Source organism: Anopheles merus, chromosome 2R (assembly GCF_017562075.2).
Source record: "Anopheles merus strain MAF chromosome 2R, AmerM5.1, whole genome shotgun sequence".
Taxonomy (NCBI): Eukaryota; Metazoa; Arthropoda; class Insecta; order Diptera; family Culicidae; genus Anopheles; species Anopheles merus.
The window spans coordinates 1,225,334-1,244,042 of NC_054082.1; the positions used below are offsets into that span (position 1 = coordinate 1,225,334).

At 51.2% G+C, this 18,709-nt stretch overlaps 1 protein-coding gene across 3 annotated transcripts in view; it reads left to right on the top strand.

Moving 5' to 3' along the window:
* Positions 1-11,535, top strand: part of LOC121588490 (microtubule-associated protein futsch) — a 37,461-nt gene extending 25,926 nt beyond the window's left edge. Inside the window, exons 6-9 of one of the 3 annotated variants that reach the window (XM_041906492.1) lie at positions 27-6,820; positions 6,913-7,128; positions 7,228-7,620; positions 7,707-11,535. In XM_041906492.1, coding sequence (XP_041762426.1) covers positions 27-6,820; positions 6,913-7,128; positions 7,228-7,620; positions 7,707-11,435 — 11,132 coding nt within the window. In that variant the 3' untranslated portion in view covers positions 11,436-11,535. Of the gene's footprint in view, positions 1-26; positions 6,821-6,847; positions 7,621-7,706 lie in introns of all 3 variants that reach the window. The other 2 variants (XM_041906491.1, XM_041906493.1) reach the window with 2 other exon arrangements.
* Positions 11,536-18,709: the final 7,174 nt, after the last annotated feature.

Consider the following 18,709-nt stretch of genomic DNA (forward strand, 5'->3'; position numbering starts at 1 on the left):
AGATGATTTTTTTCTCATCCCCACAGTTGATGGAGGGTTCAGCCGCAAATCCTGCTTCTGGGATTTTGTGCGCCACCTAGATCGTCTGGATGCGGTGCTGATGACGCGCATCAACAATACCAACATCAAGGGCATCTCGTCCGTGGTGGAGCGCAAGAGCGAGGCGCACGTCTACCCACAGATAGGACATTTCTTCGGTAACATTCCTGAGCGCAAGGGGCTGCCGAGTCCGGACGGTGATAAGGATCGTGACCCGCTGCTGGTGGACATACTGCAGGAGGGCCACCAAATCGTGACGAATCTGAAATCGTTAAACTTGAAGGCACAAAACTGCTACCGTGATGCGGAGCCGATCAATCTGTATCATAAGGTGGGCCATGGAACGCTCGATATGTACGTTATCAGTCCGGCCCGAGATTCGCGCGAGGTGAAGGACTTTCTGGCACGCTGGGCCGCGGCCGACCAGCGGCTGTTTACGAAAGAGGCGAAGGATGGAAAAGACTTTGCCTTCCCGTTGCAAAATCTGATCTCTATCTGCGCGCTGCTGGTGTGGACACCAGCCAACCCGGAAGACAATATTACACGCATTCTCTTCCCGGGGTCGGCACCTGAGTACAAGATCCTCGAGGGATTGGAGAAGATGAAGAATGTCGAGTTTATGCGACAGCCAGTGTGTCCGGTCAAGTCAATCACGGCCAACCTCTCAACGCCAGTGCTAGTGACGAAGAAGAGCCTGAAGTCGGCCTCGACTGATCGGATTATCGCGGAACCCCTACATCCGTCCAAGCCCAAGGACAACAAACTGATCGACAACAAAATGAGAATGATGCACGCCGATAACAAGCTGGCCAGCGATGGGATGGACAGCTCTGCGGACGAGATCAAAATGGAAAAACAACTGTCCAGGACAGCGGCCTCGACGACTGTTGCTTCGGCCCGGATCGAAAGCAAACCCAAAGCTATTCGTTCCGGCAAACCGATTGCCACAGCCGAGAAGAAGCTTGACAACAAGAAGCTCGACCAGCAGGATGAAAAGAAAGACTCCATCTCAGACGTCAGCTCGGACAAGGAGGATGCACTATCCATCGAAAAATCAAAACCCGTGGCCGTGGACAGTGAAAAGAGCCTCGACGAAGCGATCGACGCGCCCGAAAAGAAGGAGGAGGTCGATGCTGCCAAACCAGAGCTGGATGCGAAGGAAAAGAAGAAGGACGATACATCCCCAGCTGGAGCTGACACCGGTGGCATGGCGACAAAACCGACCAGGAAACCTCCGACGTCACGCACCGTTACTTCATCGACCGCCAGATCCAGGGTGGACACAGCAAGCAAAACGTCCAAGCCGTCGGTCGATAGAAAGCCTGCAGTCAGGAAACAAACAGAAGCAAACAAATCCTCACCAACAACACCGAAAAAGACGAGTTCCATCGAAGCAAAGCTTACCAATGGCAGTGCCACCAAAGCGGAACAGGGCGAAGATGTGAAAAAGGCCGTCGGAAAGTCAACTGCAGCCAAAGTGGGCCCAACCTTAGGATCAAAACCAGGCAAATCTAGTCCGAAAGCTACACCAGCAAAAAGCGCGAAGGATGAAAACAACCGCAAGGTCCTCGAGGCAAGACAGCGTCCAACTATGGCTGCCAAGCGTGAGGCTCGAAAAGACCAGGAAAAGAAGGAAACTGCTCCAGCAAAGCAAACGGAGCGTAAGCCCATCTCGCGACGACCGAAGGGCACCGTTTCGACATCTTCCAGCGCAATGCACGCTGGTGGTAGTCCTGTCAAGGCCAAGAAGGTGCTCAAGTCCGAGAAGGATGCAGTCATCAGGAAGGCCAAGCTGGACAAGAGTGGTACCACCGATTCAAGTCTCGTGTCAACGCCAAGCGCCGACGAAGGCGGTGTGCCCGTTCCCAAGCGACCGATTGGAGTTGCTATTCCAGATGTCGCTCCTGGAGATACCGAGACGCTGGAAGCTATCAAGAAACAGCAGCAACTGGCCGAGCTGAAGGAAGAACAGGAAGCGGTGCGTGAGATTGAAGCCGTGTTTAACCGCGATCAGGCTGCACAGAAAGCTCTCAAACACCGAGAGCTTGCACTCACCGAGGAGCATCGCGAAGTGCAGGACAGTGCCACCGAGCCGGAAGAAGAGGAGGAATATCTCATCATTGAAAAGGAAGAACAGTACACCGAGGACTCGATCAATGAGCCGGAGAGCAGTGCCACCAAAGAGGAAGAAATTCAGAAACATCAGCGCGATTCGCAAGAGTCCGAAAAACGGAAGCGCGACAGTTTGGAAGAAGAGAAAGAGGAAAAGGTGGATGTGGATAAGGTTGTTGTTGTTGATACGGCTGCCGAGGAGGATGCAGCTGAAAGCGAAAAGCCGGATGACGATCAACCGCATCAGGAAGAGGAGGAAGATGTCGAAGCCAGTGCCCCGGCCGAGGAGCGACCTGACGACAAGGAAAGGCTTTCGCCCAAGCACAAACAAGAGCTCGAGGAGGAAGTGCAGGATATTATCGCATCAGCGAAGGAAATCGCCAAATCCAAGATGGAAACCTCGATGGACGGGCTGAAGACAGAGGAGATCTCATCCTTTAGCCCGGATGAAAAAATGAGCAGCACGAAAAAGACCAGTGACACACGGGACGAGGAACAGGAACTACCGATCGGCCATCCAAAAGACCATATCGATCCCCCTCACCACGAGAGCCACCACGAGGAGCGCGTTTCGGCAACCGTCGAGTCTGGTGCGACAACGACTGCTCCAACACTTCCCGAAGACGAACGCATACCCCTTGACGAAATCAAGGAAGATCTCGTGATCGAAGAAAAGCACGTCAAGGAGGAAACAAAGGAAATCGAAGTGGCTTCCGCGATACCACCAGTGGCGTCTGCTGCAGCAATCCCAGTCGAGCAACCGATGGGACCGGTAGTGGCAATGGAGGAAGTGCCCACTACGGCAGCTCCATTGAAAACAGTTTATGAGCCGCTGGAACGACCGATACCGGCTAAGATGCAGTTCAGCGCACAGCAGGCCCATATGCGCGATGTGGTAAAAACACCGGATGAGGTTGCCGATCTGCCGGTGCATGAGGAGGCCGATCTCGAGGAGGATTACGGCGAGGATAAGGATAAGGATAGCAAAGAAGATGAGGATAAGGACCGTGATACGAAAGAGAAGCCAGAGGAGGAACCGATCGTCGCAGTCTCTACGACAATCGTGTCATCGACACTGGCGGCGATAGAGACTGAAGTTAAGCAACCTGAGAAGACTGATCAAGAAAGGCATGTAGCGGATAAGTCAGTTGAAAGTGATAAACCATGTGATACGTCAAAGAAACCAACTGAAGTGAAGGAAATGGTCGAGAAAATGCAAAGAGATACCCTACTGGACAAGCCGCCAAAATCTGACGCACAGGAACTAGAACAACAGGATGCTTCAAAACCACTGCTCATGGACGATGCCATTTTGAGGGATTTGGAGTCACAAATAATCCCAGTAGACGATAAGCTCGATAGTGCAGTAAAGGTGCAGCAACAGCATCAGGTTAAACCTGACAGCAAGTTGCCAGCAGAAGCAACCGATCAAGATAAGGATGATGCGGATGAAGACGAAACGAACAAGGTCCCAGTGGAGGAAGAGTTGATCGTCGCACAAAAAGTAGTACCTAAGGTTCCCGAACCGCCACAAACCGTATCGTCGGTGTTGGATGAAATCTGGCAAACACCATCAAAGGTCGAGGAAAAACTGGACGAGTTGAAACATCTAATCGACGACAAAGCGAAGAGCACCGTGTCTGATCTAGTAGCCATGAAGGATACTATGGTTAAAACTGTTGCCGAACGGAAGGAGGAAATCATCGATACCGTCGTAGTAGAGGTCAAGGATGCGGATCAAAAAGTAAAAGAGATCCTTGAAGACGCTGGCAAAGAAGTGGAGCAAATGGTTGTAGAAACTGCACAAGAGGTGGTAAAAGGTATTACCGATAAAGCTGACTCCGTGCTCGATGATCTGCAATCTAAGACCAAGCTGATCGACGATGAACTAACAGCCACCACTTCTAAGATGGACGCGAAAGTGGATTCCGTAGTCCAAGAGGTTTCGCAAGCTGCTACAAAGGTAGATGAAACGCTGGTCAACATCGCAGCAGAAACGAGCGAACTGGAAAAGTTAGCGAAAGATCTCAAACAAGATGTTATCAGCCAGTTGGATAGTACCAAACAACAGCTCGAACAAGACCTTACGAAAGAGGTAGAAAAGGTGCAAGAAAAAGCGAAAACTGGCATCAGCTCTTTCTTCGGAAGCATCACGGAGGGCATTAAAAGTGGAATCGAGAAAATGGCAGACAAAGTGGAACACAAGATCAAAGATAAAACCGAGGAAGTTGAAGTCAAATTGCAACAAGTCACAGAAAAAATTGACAGTCTCCAAATGGAACGCAGTTTAGAATCGGTCGCAGCAGCACACCACGAGTCGGAAGAACAAGCATACGATCGATTTGGAGGCCCTTACGAGCGAAGCTATACCCAAGAGTTGCGTGAAACGCATATTACGACACTCGATTCTCCGGTCTCGGATGGAGATAAGCTAAATATGGAATTGAAATCCATGGTCAACATTCCGCAAGATATCGACGAAGACAAGGAGCTCGAAGAGCTAGAGGCTAACAAAAGCATGGGTTCATTTGTGATCGAGGACATCAAGTATAGTGCTTTTGATGATGCTAATCTGCGCGAAATCAAAGAGGAGGAAGAGGAAGATCGGGTTTCTCCACCACAAGGAACCTCGGAGAAGCTTGACCCAGTCATTGGCATGATGCCACCACGCGCGCGTACTCCGGAAGATGTAGCCAAGATTGTGGCCAATGTAGCGGAAGTCTTGAAGTCCGATAAAGACTTAGAGGAAATCATTCCTGGATTCGATCCTCAGGAGCTGGAGCGAAAGCTTTCCCAAGGTGCTGCGCGTGAGGAAGATGTAGGCACAGTACAACGAATGCTCGTTACGGCCAGCAGCGAAGATGGTGGCGAAGAGACGGTCATTTGTGCCGACGGAACTATCACATTCTCAAAGTCAGCCACGCCAGAACCTATTCAGGGTTCCGGCACTACTACTCCTGAGATTAAAGTGCAGGAGGAGAATGAAGACGAAGAGGATGACGCCGAGTCGCATATGCCCACAAAGGATGCTACTGACGTGAAACGAACAGGAGATGAAAAGGGAAGCCCTGCATCGTCAGGCAAATCGTCGCCAGATTTAAAAACATCTCCCACATCAATCGAAGAGAAGGACAAACACGAATTACCTGAGAAAGTAGTTCAGGTTGAGGTGGCAAAACCAAAGATGCCTGAAGAAACTATTGACATGGTGAGCGATATCCACAAGGAATCGTTAGCCGATCATCAAACATACGGTCAAATTGATGATACAAGGCGTGAGTCCGCCATTAGTACTTTCAGCGAGCGAGATTATACCAAGGATGAAAGCTCTTTCGTCGATGAACGTGATTCGTCTCGGGCACATTCGATATCAAGTCACATCAGTGATCTAAAAGAAGACCCAACCGACCTAAAATCAGTGGCAGACTTTTTAAAGGAATCTGAAAAAGATCACGATCAAGTATTTGTTGAAGCAGACGGCAAAATGAAAGAGCTTTCTAGTCCTGAATCCATTGCAAGTCAGAAAACGGTATCAGAGAAGGATCAGATTGTTGTAGGCGGAACTGCTGACACATCAATTGAGCCAGCTGCTGCATCCGATATGACTGTTGATGCTAAGGCACAGGTCGAATCGGGTGAATTTTCGCGTCCAGAATCTCCAGCAAGTGTGGGAGACACTAGCCTTCAGGAATCGACAGTGCCATATAGCACAACCAAAGATTTTCAAGAACAACCCATTCAAATGCGACAACAGTTGAAAGAATCTGCATCATTGGATCTCGCCGAAGAACTGCAGGAAGAAACAAGCTTTTCTCGTCCTGAATCACCAGCTAGCGCCGAAGATGTATCACGCCCTGCTTCTGCTGTAAGTGGACCAGCTGACAAGGCTCCGTCTGAGAAGTCCGTCGATCTCAAGGCTGAGACCAAGGAGGAGTCCCGACCTGCTTCTGCTGCAAGTGGACCAGCTGACAAGGCTCCGTCTGAGATGTCCGTCGGGCTGAAAGCTGATGACAAGGAGGAGTCCCGACCTGCTTCTGCTACAAGTGGACCAGCTGACAAGGCTCCGTCTGAAAAGTCCGATGAGCTGATGGCTGAGACCAAGGAGGAGTCCCGACCTGCTTCTGCTGCAAGTGGACCAGCTGACAAGGCTCCGTCTGAGAAGTCCGTCGATCTCAAGGCTGAGACCAAGGAGGAGTCCCGACCTGCTTCTGCTGCAAGTGGACCAGCTGACAAGGCTCCGTCTGAGAAGTCCGTCGATCTCAAACCTGATACCAAGGAGGAGTCCCGACCTGCTTCTGCTGCAAGTGGACCAACTGACAAGGCTCCGTCTGAGAAGTCTGTCGATCTCAAGGCTGGTGACAAGGAGGAGTCCCGACCTGCTTCTGCTGCAAGTGGACCAGCTGACAAGGCTCCATCTGATAAGTCCGATGAGCTTAAGGCTGAGACCAAGGAGGAGTCCCGACCTGCTTCTGCGGCAAGTGGACCAGCTGACAAGGCTCCATCTGAGAAGTCCGTCGATCTTAAGGCTGAGACCAAGGAGGAGTCCCGACCTGCTTCTGCTGCAAGTGGACCAGCTGACAAGGCTCCGTCTGAGAAGTCCGTCGATCTCAAGCCTTGTGACAAGGAGGAGTCCCGACCTGCTTCTGCTGCAAGTGGACCAGCTGATAAGGCTCCGTCTGAGATGTCCGTCGATCTGAGACCAAGGCTGATGCCAAAGAGGAGTCCCGACCTGCTTCTGCTGCGAGTGGACCAGCTGACAAGGCTCCGTCTGAGAAGTCCGTCGATCTCAAAGCTGAGACCAAGGAGGAGTCCCGACCTGCTTCTGCTGCGAGTGGACCAGCTGACAAGGCTCCGTCTGAGAAGTCCGTCGATCTCAAAGCTGAGACCAAGGAGGAGTCCCGACCTGCTTCTGCTGCAAGTGGACCAGCTGACAAGGCTCCGTCTGAGAAGTCCGTCGATCTCAAGGCTGATGCCAAGGAGGAGTCCCGACCTGCTTCTGCTGCAAGTGGACCAGCTGATAAGGCTCCGTCTGAGATGTCCGTCGATCTCAAGGCTGAGACCAAGGCTGTTGACAAGGAGGAGTCCCGACCTGCTTCTGCTGCAAGTGGACCAGCTGACAAGGCTCCGTCTGAGAAGTCCGTCGATCTCAAGGCTGATGCCAAGGAGGAGTCCCGACCTGCTTCTGCTGCAAGTGGACCAGCTGACAAGGCTCCGTCTGAGAAGTCCGTCGATCTCAAGGCTGATGACAAGGAGGAGTCCCGACCTGCTTCTGCTGCAAGTGGACCTGCTGACAAGGCTCCGTCTGAGAAGTCCGTAGATTTCAAAGCTGAGACCAAGGAGGAGTCCCGACCTGCTTCTGCTGCAAGTGGACCAGCTGACAAGGCTCCGTCTGAGAAGTCCGTCGATCTCAAGGCTGAGACCAAGGAGGAGTCCCGACCTGCTTCTGCTGCAAGTGGACCAGCTGACAAGGCTCCATCTGAGATGTCCATAGATCTCAAGGCTGAGACCAAGGAGGAGTCCCGACCTGCTTCTGCTGCAAGTGGACCGCTGACAAGGCTCCGTCTGAGAAGTCCGTCGATCTCAAGGCTGATGCCAAGGAGGAGTCCCGACCTGCTTCTGCTGTAAGTGGACCAGCTGACAAGGCTCCGTCTGAGATGTCCGTCGATCTCAAGGCTGAGACCAAGGACGAGTCCCGACCTGCTTCTGCTGCAAGTGGACCAGCTGACAAGGCTCCGTCTGAGAAGTCCGTCGATCTCAAGGCTGATGCCAAGGAGGAGTCCCGACCTGCTTCTGCTGCAAGTGGACCAGCTGACAAGGCTCCGTCTGAGAAGTCCGTCGATCTTAAGGCTGAGACCAAGGAGGAGTCCCGACCTGCTTCTGCTGCAAGTGGACCCGCTGACAAGGCTCCGTCTGAGATGTCCGTCGATCTCAAGGCTGAGACCAAGGAGGAGTCCCGACCTGCTTCTGCTGCAAGTGGACCAGCTGACAAGGCTCCGTCTGAGAAGTCCGTCGATCTCAAAGCTGATGCCAAGGAGGAGTCCCGACCTGCTTCTGCTGCAAGTGGACCAGCTGACAAGGCTCCATCTGAGATGTCCATAGATCTCAAGGCTGAGACCAAGGAGGAGTCCCGACCTGCTTCTGCTGCAAGTGGACCAGCTGACAAGGCTCCGTCTGAGAAGTCCGTCGATCTCAAGGCTGATGCCAAGGAGGAGTCTCGACCTGCTTCTGCTGCAAGTGGACCAGCTGACAAGGCTCCGTCTGAGAAGTCCGTCGATCTCAAAGCTGAGACCAAGGAGGAGTCCCGACCTGCTTCTGCTGCAAGCGGACCAGCTGACAAGGCTCCGTCTGAGAAGTCTGTCGATCTCAAGGCTGAGACCAAGGAGGAGTCTCGACCTGCTTCTGCTGCAAGTGGACCAGCTGACAAGGCTCCGTCTGAGATGTCCGTCGATCTCAAGGCTGAGACCAAGGAGGAGTCCCGACCTGCTTCTGCTGCGAGTGGACCAGCTGACAAGGCTCCGTCTGAGAAGTCCGTCGATCTCAAAGCTGAGACCAAGGAGGAGTCCCGACCTGCTTCTGCTGCAAGTGGACCAGCTGACAAGGCTCCGTCTGAGAAGTCCGTCGATCTCAAGGCTGAGACCAAGGAGGAGTCCCGACCTGCTTCTGCTGCAAGTGGACCAGCTGACAAGGCTCCGTCTGAGATGTCCGTCGATCTCAAAGCTGATGACAAGGAGGAGTCCCGACCTGCTTCTGCTGCAAGTGGTCCAGCTGACAAGGCTCCGTCTGAGATGTCCGTCGATCTCAAGGCTGAGACCAAGGAGGAGTCCCGACCTGCTTCTGCTGCAAGTGGACCAGCTGACAAGGCTCCGTCTGAGAAGTCCGTCGATCTCAAGGCTGAGACCAAGGAGGAGTCCCGACCTGCTTCTGCTGCAAGTGGACCAGCTGACAAGGCTCCGTCTGAGAAGTCGTCGATCTCAAAGCTGAGACCAAGGAGGAGTCCCGACCTGCTTCTGCTGCAAGTGGACCAGCTGACAAGGCTCCGTCTGAGAAGTCCGTCGATCTCAAGGCTGAGACCAAGGAGGAGTCCCGACCTGCTTCTGCTGCAAGTGGACCAGCTGACAAGGCTCCGTCTGAGAAGTCCGTCGATCTCAAAGCTGATGACCAAGGAGGAGTCCCGACCTGCTTCTGCTGCAAGTGGACCAGCTGACAAGGCTCCGTCTGAGATGTCCGTCGATCTCAAGGCTGATGACAAGGAGGAGTCTCGACCTGCTTCTGCTGCAAGTGGACCAGCTGACAAGGCTCCGTCTGAGAAGTCCGTCGATCTCAAGGCTGATGCCAAGGAGGAGTCTCGACCTGCTTCTGCTGCAAGTGGACCAGCTGACAAGGCTCCGTCTGAGAAGTCCGTCGATCTCAAGGCTGATGCCAAGGAGGAGTCCCGACCTGCTTCTGCTGCAAGTGGACCAGCTGACAAGGCTCCGTCTGAGATGTCCGTCGATCTCAAGGCTGATGACAAGGAGGAGTCCCGACCTGCTTCTGCTGCAAGTGGACCAGCTGACAAGGCTCCGTCTGAGAAGTCCGTCGATCTCAAGGCTGAGACCAAGGAGGAGTCCCGACCTGCTTCTGCTGCGAGTGGACCAGCTGACAAGGCTCTATCTGAGATGTCCGCCGATCTCAAGGCTGAGACCAAGGAGGAGTCCCGACCTGCTTCTGCTGCAAGTGGACCAGCTGACAAGGCTCCGTCTGAGAAGTCCGTCGATCTCAAGGCTGAGACCAAGGAGGAGTCCCGACCTGCTTCTGCTGCAAGTGGACCAGCTGACAAGGCTCCGTCTGAGAAGTCCGTCGATCTCAAGGCTGAGACCAAGGAGGAGTCCCGACCTGCTTCTGCTGCAAGTGGACCAGCTGACAAGGCTCCGTCTGAGAAGTCCGTCGATCTCAAGGCTGAGACCAAGGAGGAGTCCCGACCTGCTTCTGCTGCAAGTGGACCAGCTGACAAGGCTCCGTCTGAGAAGTCCGTCGATCTCAAGGCTGAGACCAAGGAGGAGTCCCGACCTGCTTCTGCTGCAAGTGGACCAGCTGACAAGGCTCCGTCTGAGAAGTCCGTCGATCTCAAGGCTGATGCCAAGGAGGAGTCCCGACCTGCTTCTGCTGCAAGTGGACCAGCTGACAAGGCTCCGTCTGAGAAGTCCGTCGATCTCAAGGCTGATGCCAAGGAGGAGTCCCGACCTGCTTCTGCTGCAAGTGGACCAGCTGACAAGGCTCCGTCTGAGAAGTCCGTCGATCTCAAGGCTGATGCCAAGGAGGAGTCCCGACCTGCTTCTGCTGCGAGTGGACCAGCTGACAAGGCTCCGTCTGAGAAGTCCGTCGATCTCAAAGCTGAGACCAAGGAGGAGTCCCGACCTGCTTCTGCTGCAAGTGGACCAGCTGACAAGGCTCCGTCTGATAAGTCCGTCGATCTCAAACCTGATGCCAAGGAGGAGTCTCGACCTGCTTCTGCTGCAAATGGACCAGCTGACAAGGCTCCGTCTGAGATGTCCGTCGATCTCAAAGCTGATGACAAGGAGGAGTCCCGACCTGCTTCTGCTGCAAGTGGTCCAGCTGACAAGGCTCCGTCTGAGATGTCCGTCGATCTCAAGGCTGATGCCAAAGAGGAGTCCCGACCTGCTTCTGCTGCAAGTGGACCAGCTGACAAGGCTCCGTCTGATAAGTCCGTCGGGCTGAAAGCTGATGACAAGGAGGAGTCCCGACCTGCTTCTGCTGCAAGTGGACCAGCTGACAAGGCTCCGTCTGAGAAGTCCGTCGATCTTAAGGCTGAGACAAGGAGGAGTCCCGACCTGCTTCTGCTGCAAGTGGACCAGCTGACAAGGCTCCGTCTGAGAAGTCCGTCGATCTCAAAGCTGAGACCAAGGAGGAGTCCCGACCTGCTTCTGCTGCAAGTGGACCAGCTGACAAGGCTTCGTCTGAGATGTCCGTCGATCTCAAGGCTGATGCCAAGGAGGAGTCCCGACCTGCTTCTGCTGCAAGTGGACCAGCTGACAAAGCTCCGTCTGATAAGTCCGTCGATCTCAAACCTGATGCCAAGGAGGAGTCCCGACCTGCTTCTGCTGCAAGTGGACCAGCTGACAAGGCTCCGTCTGAAAAGTCCGTCGATCTCAAGGCTGATGACAAGGAGGAGTCCCGATCAGCTTCTGCTGCAAGTGGACCAGCTGACAAGGCTCCGTCTGAGAAGTCCGTCGATCTCAAGGCAGATGCCAAACAAGAGTCCCGACCTGCTTCTGCTGCAAGTCTAGCTAGTGACAAAGCACCATCAGATAAATCGGTTGATCATAAAACCGATGTGGAAACATCCTGTGCATCCTCATTTATGAAATTTGAGGAATCTTTATCGCGCCGAGAATCATCCACTACCACCAAAGACGAACGACCTGCTTCAGCAATGAGCGATGGTGAAGAAGATGACTTCGAGACAAAAGTGGTTATGAAGGAAACCCGATCAAAATCTATGTCAGCCGTGGCCACATCTTCTGTACAACGTTCCGGATTTGAAGGTAGCACATTGGGAGTACTAGAAGAATCGGTCATATCTTCCCGTGACGATCTTGATACATTGCGCAGCCCTCGTGATAGTGTAACAAAAATAGATGCCACGTTCGTCCCACACCAATCGGAGCGAACCATGGTAAAGTCTTTTAAGCCATTGTTTAGTGACAATCCACAGTTCCCGGGAGAGAAGGATGATATACACAAGCAGGATGCAACGAGCACGTTCCCAAAATGCGGTCTGGACAGTACCGAAAGCCCTGAGCATGGCGCATCTATTGCCAAAGGCTTGGATCAGCTACTAAAAGATACAGTCACCTCCATGAAAGAAATTGAAAAGATGACTTCCACTGTCATTTCCTCCACGGTCTCTAAAAAGGAGGAATCAACAACAGAAGGCAAGACCTCTGGAACATCCACCATGAGCGCATTCCCGATGTCTCTCGATAGTGGTAAATCGTCTCCTTATCTTGCTGACAAATCGCAGGAGTCCAGTGCAAAATCGGTCAGTCCGCCAGGACAGGACAAAGACTCGCTCGACGAGAGCTCCACATCGTTCAACACATTCATTGAGAAGGATAGCTTATCGGAAAAGACCCAACAGCAGCAACACATTTCTATTCGCATGAATACAACTGGCGAAGCAATAGCAACCGAAACTACCGCAACCACAACTGAGAGGATTGCAGACGAATTGCTCTTTGCTGGTAATAAAACACCACCAACTGCTCCAATTAGTCCGAACGTTGCAGCTAAAGATGGTATGAGTATAACCCAAACTCATTGCGAGTCTTCGACTCTGTCTAGCTCGACGTCTGTTGCATCAGCGACAATGACACTGGCGAGTACTGCTATGACGACTGCGCCGACTGGTCCGACTGCGCCAAAGGACGATGCATCTGGTATTTCAACACCTAAAGAGTCTGTACCATCTGGCAAGTCGAGCCCGGGGCTGATGTCCGTGCACACACAGGGTAGTACGGACAGTGCTTCCAAATCGATCAACTTGGGCCACAGCAGTTCAGGTATTGAGACATCAGATTCATCGCCAAAGCCAACATCGCCCTTCCCGAAGGTGGTCGTCGACACGCTAAAACTTGCGGACGAGGCAAAGACCACCTCCGGCATGAGCACACCGGACATGACGCGTTCCTCAACGCCAGACATGGTCGACTCACAGATCGAGCGCATTGCCACTACGACAGCGAGCGGGGAGAAGAGCGACTCTCAAACTACTGTTACGACTACGACGACGACGACAAAGACCACGACGTACATCATTAAGGATGGACAAAAGATTGAGGTCGACAGCAACGTGCATAGCGACACAGTTAGCAAAACGGAAACACAGCAGCCCGATGCTGCTGCAGTCCCCTCCGGTGGTGTATCGTCCACCACCACCACCACGACTTACATTGTGAAAGAAGATGGACAAAAGATCGAAGTGGACAGCAGCCAGCACGCCGATCAGATGTCGCAATCGATCGTTTCCACCAAACCGTCGGCTCCTACCCAGCTAACGCTGGCAGGTACCGAGGAGCGCAGTTTCGCCGAGGACTATAATGAAAAGGATGTGCTATCACCGCGATCCGACATTTCCTCTGGACAGGCATCCCGCATTGTGGCCGGATGGCACGACGAGGATGTACCTGGCTCGCCGATGAGCGTCACTTCGCAAGCTCCACTGTCTCCCAGCACTAAATACACCTACGACTACGACCTGCAGCATTCGAGCTCGGGTGTGAGCAAGAAATCTGACATTGAAATTGACCAGGACAGCCAGGACGACGTCGTTCCGCCGCAGTACGGCAGCGAGGAAGCGAAGTCGGCCATTCCCATCACTTCCAGCTATAAAGCAGATCCAATGAGCACCTCGTTTTACGGCCAGCTGCCAGAAGTTCCGTCAATGACCATGGCCTCAAGCACCACTCGTTCGATCCCGATTCCGATTACCGGTACCGCTAAAGGCTTTTCCAAACCGTACGTAGAGTATGCGTCCAGCGGCGACAGTAGTGTCGATTCCAGCCACAAGCCATCGATGACGGGTGACCGCAAGTATCTGGACGAGGCAGATCTTGACTTTGAAAAAGCATTCAGCAGCGCCAGCAGCACCAAGATGGACGATCTGATGACGACGTCAATGCACTTTTCGAGCGAGAAAGAGTTTATGGCCGCTACATCCACTATCGCTGCCAGTATGGCCCAGGCGCAAAAGATGGAAATGGATTTCACTTCAACCGGACTTCCGTCGTCAGTGACGACCACCGTCACGGGAGCACAGCCGAGTGCAGCTGTCGCCGCTCCGTCTCAGCTCCCGCCAGCACAACCACAAGCGCAATCACAATCAACTCAACCACAATCAACTACCCAGCCGGCCGGACAGTCCACAAGTGCGGCTGCGGCCGAAGCGAAGAGCGTGCTCGATTCATGGGGCAAACCACTGGGACTTCCATCGCCAGCGCCCATGACAGCCGATGACAACAAGACGACGCCGAAGAAGGAACGCCGCATGCTGATGAGCAAAACGAAGCTGAACAACGAGAAGAACCTCCGCAAGCGAGCCGAATCTCCTACCAAAGCATCTGCGAAAAAGTGTACCACTCCCGTCTACGTTGACCTGTCGTACGTGCCACATCACGGCAACTCGTACTACGCGAACGTCGAGTTCTTCAAGCGAGTGCGGGCCCGATACTACGTTTTCTCCGGTACGGAACCGAGCCGGGAGGTGTACAATGCCCTGCTGGAGGCCAAACAAACCTGGGAAGATAAAGAATTAGGTAGGTACTTGCAAACGTTAGCGTTCATCCTAAATATCACACTTTAATTATGTTTTTTTTTTTTATTTCTGTTACAGAGGTAACTATCATTCCAACGTACGACACCGATGTGCTTGGCTACTGGGTTTCGGAGAACGAGGAACTGCTCGCCAAGTATCACATCGATCTGTCTCCAAGCGCGGCACGGTGTACAATCAATCTGCAGGATCACGAGACGTCCTGTTCAGCCTATCGGCTCGAGTTCTAGGCACCGGGGCGGATCATAGCATTCACCGACCAGACCATGGACGACGTGGATGTGGACACCCAGCAATAGCAGTAGAAGATCTCATCAGTACCAAGTTATGCGCTGGCTTTCCCTTCCGTACCATCTTTTAGGCGGAGGAGATGCAGAAAGCTGGCCAACGTGAGTAGACACACTTTAGTTCGGTTCTTTGTACCGCAAAGAGCCGCCGATTGATCGATTGCACTCGTTCAATTGTTAGTTGTACGTATCTAGTCCTAGCGAGCGTATCCTGGAAATGCAGCTATGTTAAGTTACTATTAGACATTTTCCTCCAACGGAAAGGTATAGAACGAAAAGGAATGGAAACAAGACTCCGCGTCAGCTAAAGAAAGAGGTTTTTAGATAGAACACGACCGAGCGAACCCATGCGGTGGAAAGGAATAGCAGGGAAACAAGATAATTTAAACGAAGAGCTTACTTTGTAGAGCAGACCCTTTATCCCGCACACGCAGTGGCGCATTTGTTCTTGAGCTTCCGGCTAGAAGACGCCTAGTTTAGGGATGATACAAATAGAACGCAAGAAGTGTCCGCAATGAGACAAACGATAGTCTACCTGAATTTTTTTTCAATTTCCCTTTTCAATCCTACAGACACTGCTTCTTTCTCTCTCATCCAACGTTCCGACGGCGAGAGGCAAACACTTTTTCTTCCGCCATAGCTTAGGCCGCTGTCAATCGCCGTGCACCCGGTACAACATTGCAAGGGGTTGGACCCTGTAGTTAGTTGTGATAAAGTTTACTTGTTGATTGAGCGAAATTACTCCACATGCTAAGTTGCAATGTCATATACCAGAGAACAGAACGGCTTCTGACCGTGAAGGTTACACCTTCGTTGCACAGTCGTACCCGTTGGCAACTCGTCTGAATACGTGCACAGCCGGGCACACACAGCAAAGGGTGGCAGCATTGGGGAGATACAAACGCACAACATCCGTCTAAAGTCTACATGATAATCAGGTTCATCAGGGAGCATAAACAGGAGCGAGGATGAGTTTTTGGCATGGCCATTCCTGGGATTGCTGTTCTTTTTTTAGGATTGCAAGGTAGTCAAACAAGCAAAGCATATACGCAATGCCATTTTGGAAGGAGTTCGAAACATACGGGAGTTGGTTGAGAAGGGATTTTTTGCTTTTCGGAGACTGTGGTTACAATACAAAACTTTTATACACCAGCTTACAAAATCATCATCACCTCCAGTGCAACACAGACGGCTTGCCGTCTTGATCGCCTAAAGTACCCAGCAATGGAATCCACCCAGTAACAGAGGATAGCTAAACTGTGTTTAGGTAGGTAGATAACGTATCTTACGCATCTTATGAGAATCGAAGCGAAGACGATCGCTCACTGTAAGACGTCCACTACAGACTGGAGAAACACTTCACACGTCTCTCCCTTTCAGCGAACACAAAAATCACATTGACACACGTCAGCCACAATGCGTAGCGAAAGCCCAAGTGTGCCCAGGCGGCGTTTGCCATTTCGGGGGAGTTGCCAACGCTGTGAACACTGCAGCGGAAGGGTGTAAAAACAACTTAAGGACGAAAAATATCCCCAAAAATATCAAAGTTGCGCGCACCACGTATAACCGATGAGCTTTGATGCGGACAGGAGAGTCTATTTACTTAAATCACTAATGTTGTTGATCGTACACGTCAAACTTTCGTGGCACAAAGATAAACTAAACATTCCTTATGCTAATAGCGACTCAGTGTGCGCGGTGTGATCCTTCAAGCACGCGTGCGTTTGTTTGCATGTGTCTGTGGGCCAGTGGATGATCCAGAGAGAGAGATATGATAGTTATACTTTTCTGTATCACCTCTCTCTCTCTCTCCAACACACAAAAACGTGCGTTATATGATGAAAAGCACGAGCAGCTCTGGCCCACATGGAATGGACAACAGACCGAATGGATGAATTACTACTTAAAGGCAACAAACACACTTTTCCATAATGCAATTTCGTCATCTAAATAAATGAACATCATTTATCACCACAGCTGAACTATATGAGCGATTGATTATAGCAAACAAGAGGATAACCAAAACTCTATTTATCTAAATATAGTCTGAACAAAAGACGATTTAAGAGAGAAAGAGAGAGAAAGAGATGAAAAACAACAAACCAAGATGTACCATGTTACTACATTTAATCTTCCTTAGAGCAAAGTGAATATTACCGAATCAAGCAGAAAAAGGGGCGCCAAATATGCCAGAAGAATGTTGTTGTTGAATGAATGCCTATAGTACATTTCAGGGCGGTGGGTGGTGTGAGAGTTGAATAGATCGTAAATCAAATTTTCCTATACTTCATCGAGATGCACGCTCACCAAGCGCGATACTACATCCCCAAATTGTTCATGGAACGTGTTATCTCTCTCTGAAAGAAACTTTCAGCTATAGTTAAAAACAAAGGCAAACACAAACCACTAGGAAACATAGGCCACGCATTTAATGCATCAAAGAAGATTGGAGCCTACACATACAGGAGATAAAGGGGAGGAAACGTATTTAACACACTTCACACACGAGTTGATAATGATGATAATGATAGCGATATAAGCCCATGAGACAGTTCAAATGAAGCAACTTGCGAACAACAAAACATTTAAACAACACTACGTGCAGCAGCGGCACGAAACCGAAAGGCTACGTGCGGGGCGAACGGGAATGAAAGAAACCGAAACACAAGACGAATGTTCAACTAATAAATGTATTATTTGTTAGCACGAGAGAAATGCGCTCCAGCAGCAGCATTAGCCGATCGATTTGTGTTACAAGCGGCGGTGTTAATTAATGAATAAAATACACTATATAACGATGTTTAGTTTCGATGGCTGTTTAGCAAAAACAAAAAACAAAGCAAAAACACACACACACACACATATACAACACACACGTAACATTGACGTGCATCTACAAATGCGTACTCGTATATTTAAAAACAACTCATCCCACACTCATCAAAACTGCAGAAATCAGAACGAATGAACGATATTTTACAAGTGCGAAAAGGGGGAGAGTAATGCTTTAAAGCCAAAACAAGAATGTGGGGGAGAGATAAAACGTAACCGAACCGTGGTCTCGTCATCGTGACGGACTCAGACAGAACAGCGTCCCGTTGAAGGAAGCAGACGAGGGGAGCAAAGATAGGAGCAAAATTTGTCGATTTTTATATGCCAATTTTAAGCTTTTATATTAGCCACCAAGCAGACAGAGAATTAAACAAAACAAAGAAAAAAAAGATACATTTTCACCCCGCGTAATAGAGACGGCCGTAGAAAACGTCGGCCCTAGGAACCTCTCTCAGTGACGAAATGCTTGTGATTTCTGACTCCGGCCACAAACCGGGCACGCCGCTGAATGTGACGAAAATTTACTATTTGCCAATAGCATTGCACGGATATTAGGATAGGGTCTTTAGAATCAACGTCTGCTTATTGGTAGCGAGGGAAAGGAGAAACGGGAGAAGTAGAAGTCGGTGGCCAAACCACCATGGCCAATGCTGATCTGATACTGTGGCCAATCAAAATGCAAAGTGCTTTGCCGCTTAGTGGATACCATTGTTTTGCTGCGTGCGTGTGATGCGTGTACGCTCCTCTGCCGACGTTGTGTTACGATCACCTTTTACGATAGCGGTAGCGAATGTTTTCCTGATTTGCCTTAGCTTGTGCGCCGACGAGCCATTTGACCGACCATTTGGAGGGTTCTTATTACTGTTAGTATTAGTGAGCATTTGTCTGTTAATGAATTGGTTCCCATGTTTTGTTTGGTTTACGCTTACGCGGGGTAAGTTTGGTATTGCGACGTGAGTATGAGTGTGAGTGTTCTTGTATGTTTTGGGTGCTATGTACCGGAAATGCCTTCTAGGATGGATAGGAAGTGAACGCGACGCATTGCGTGCGACAGAGACGCAGGGAGTGAGCGAGAGGAGTATCATATGTAAGGATCCCCCCGAGGACGAAC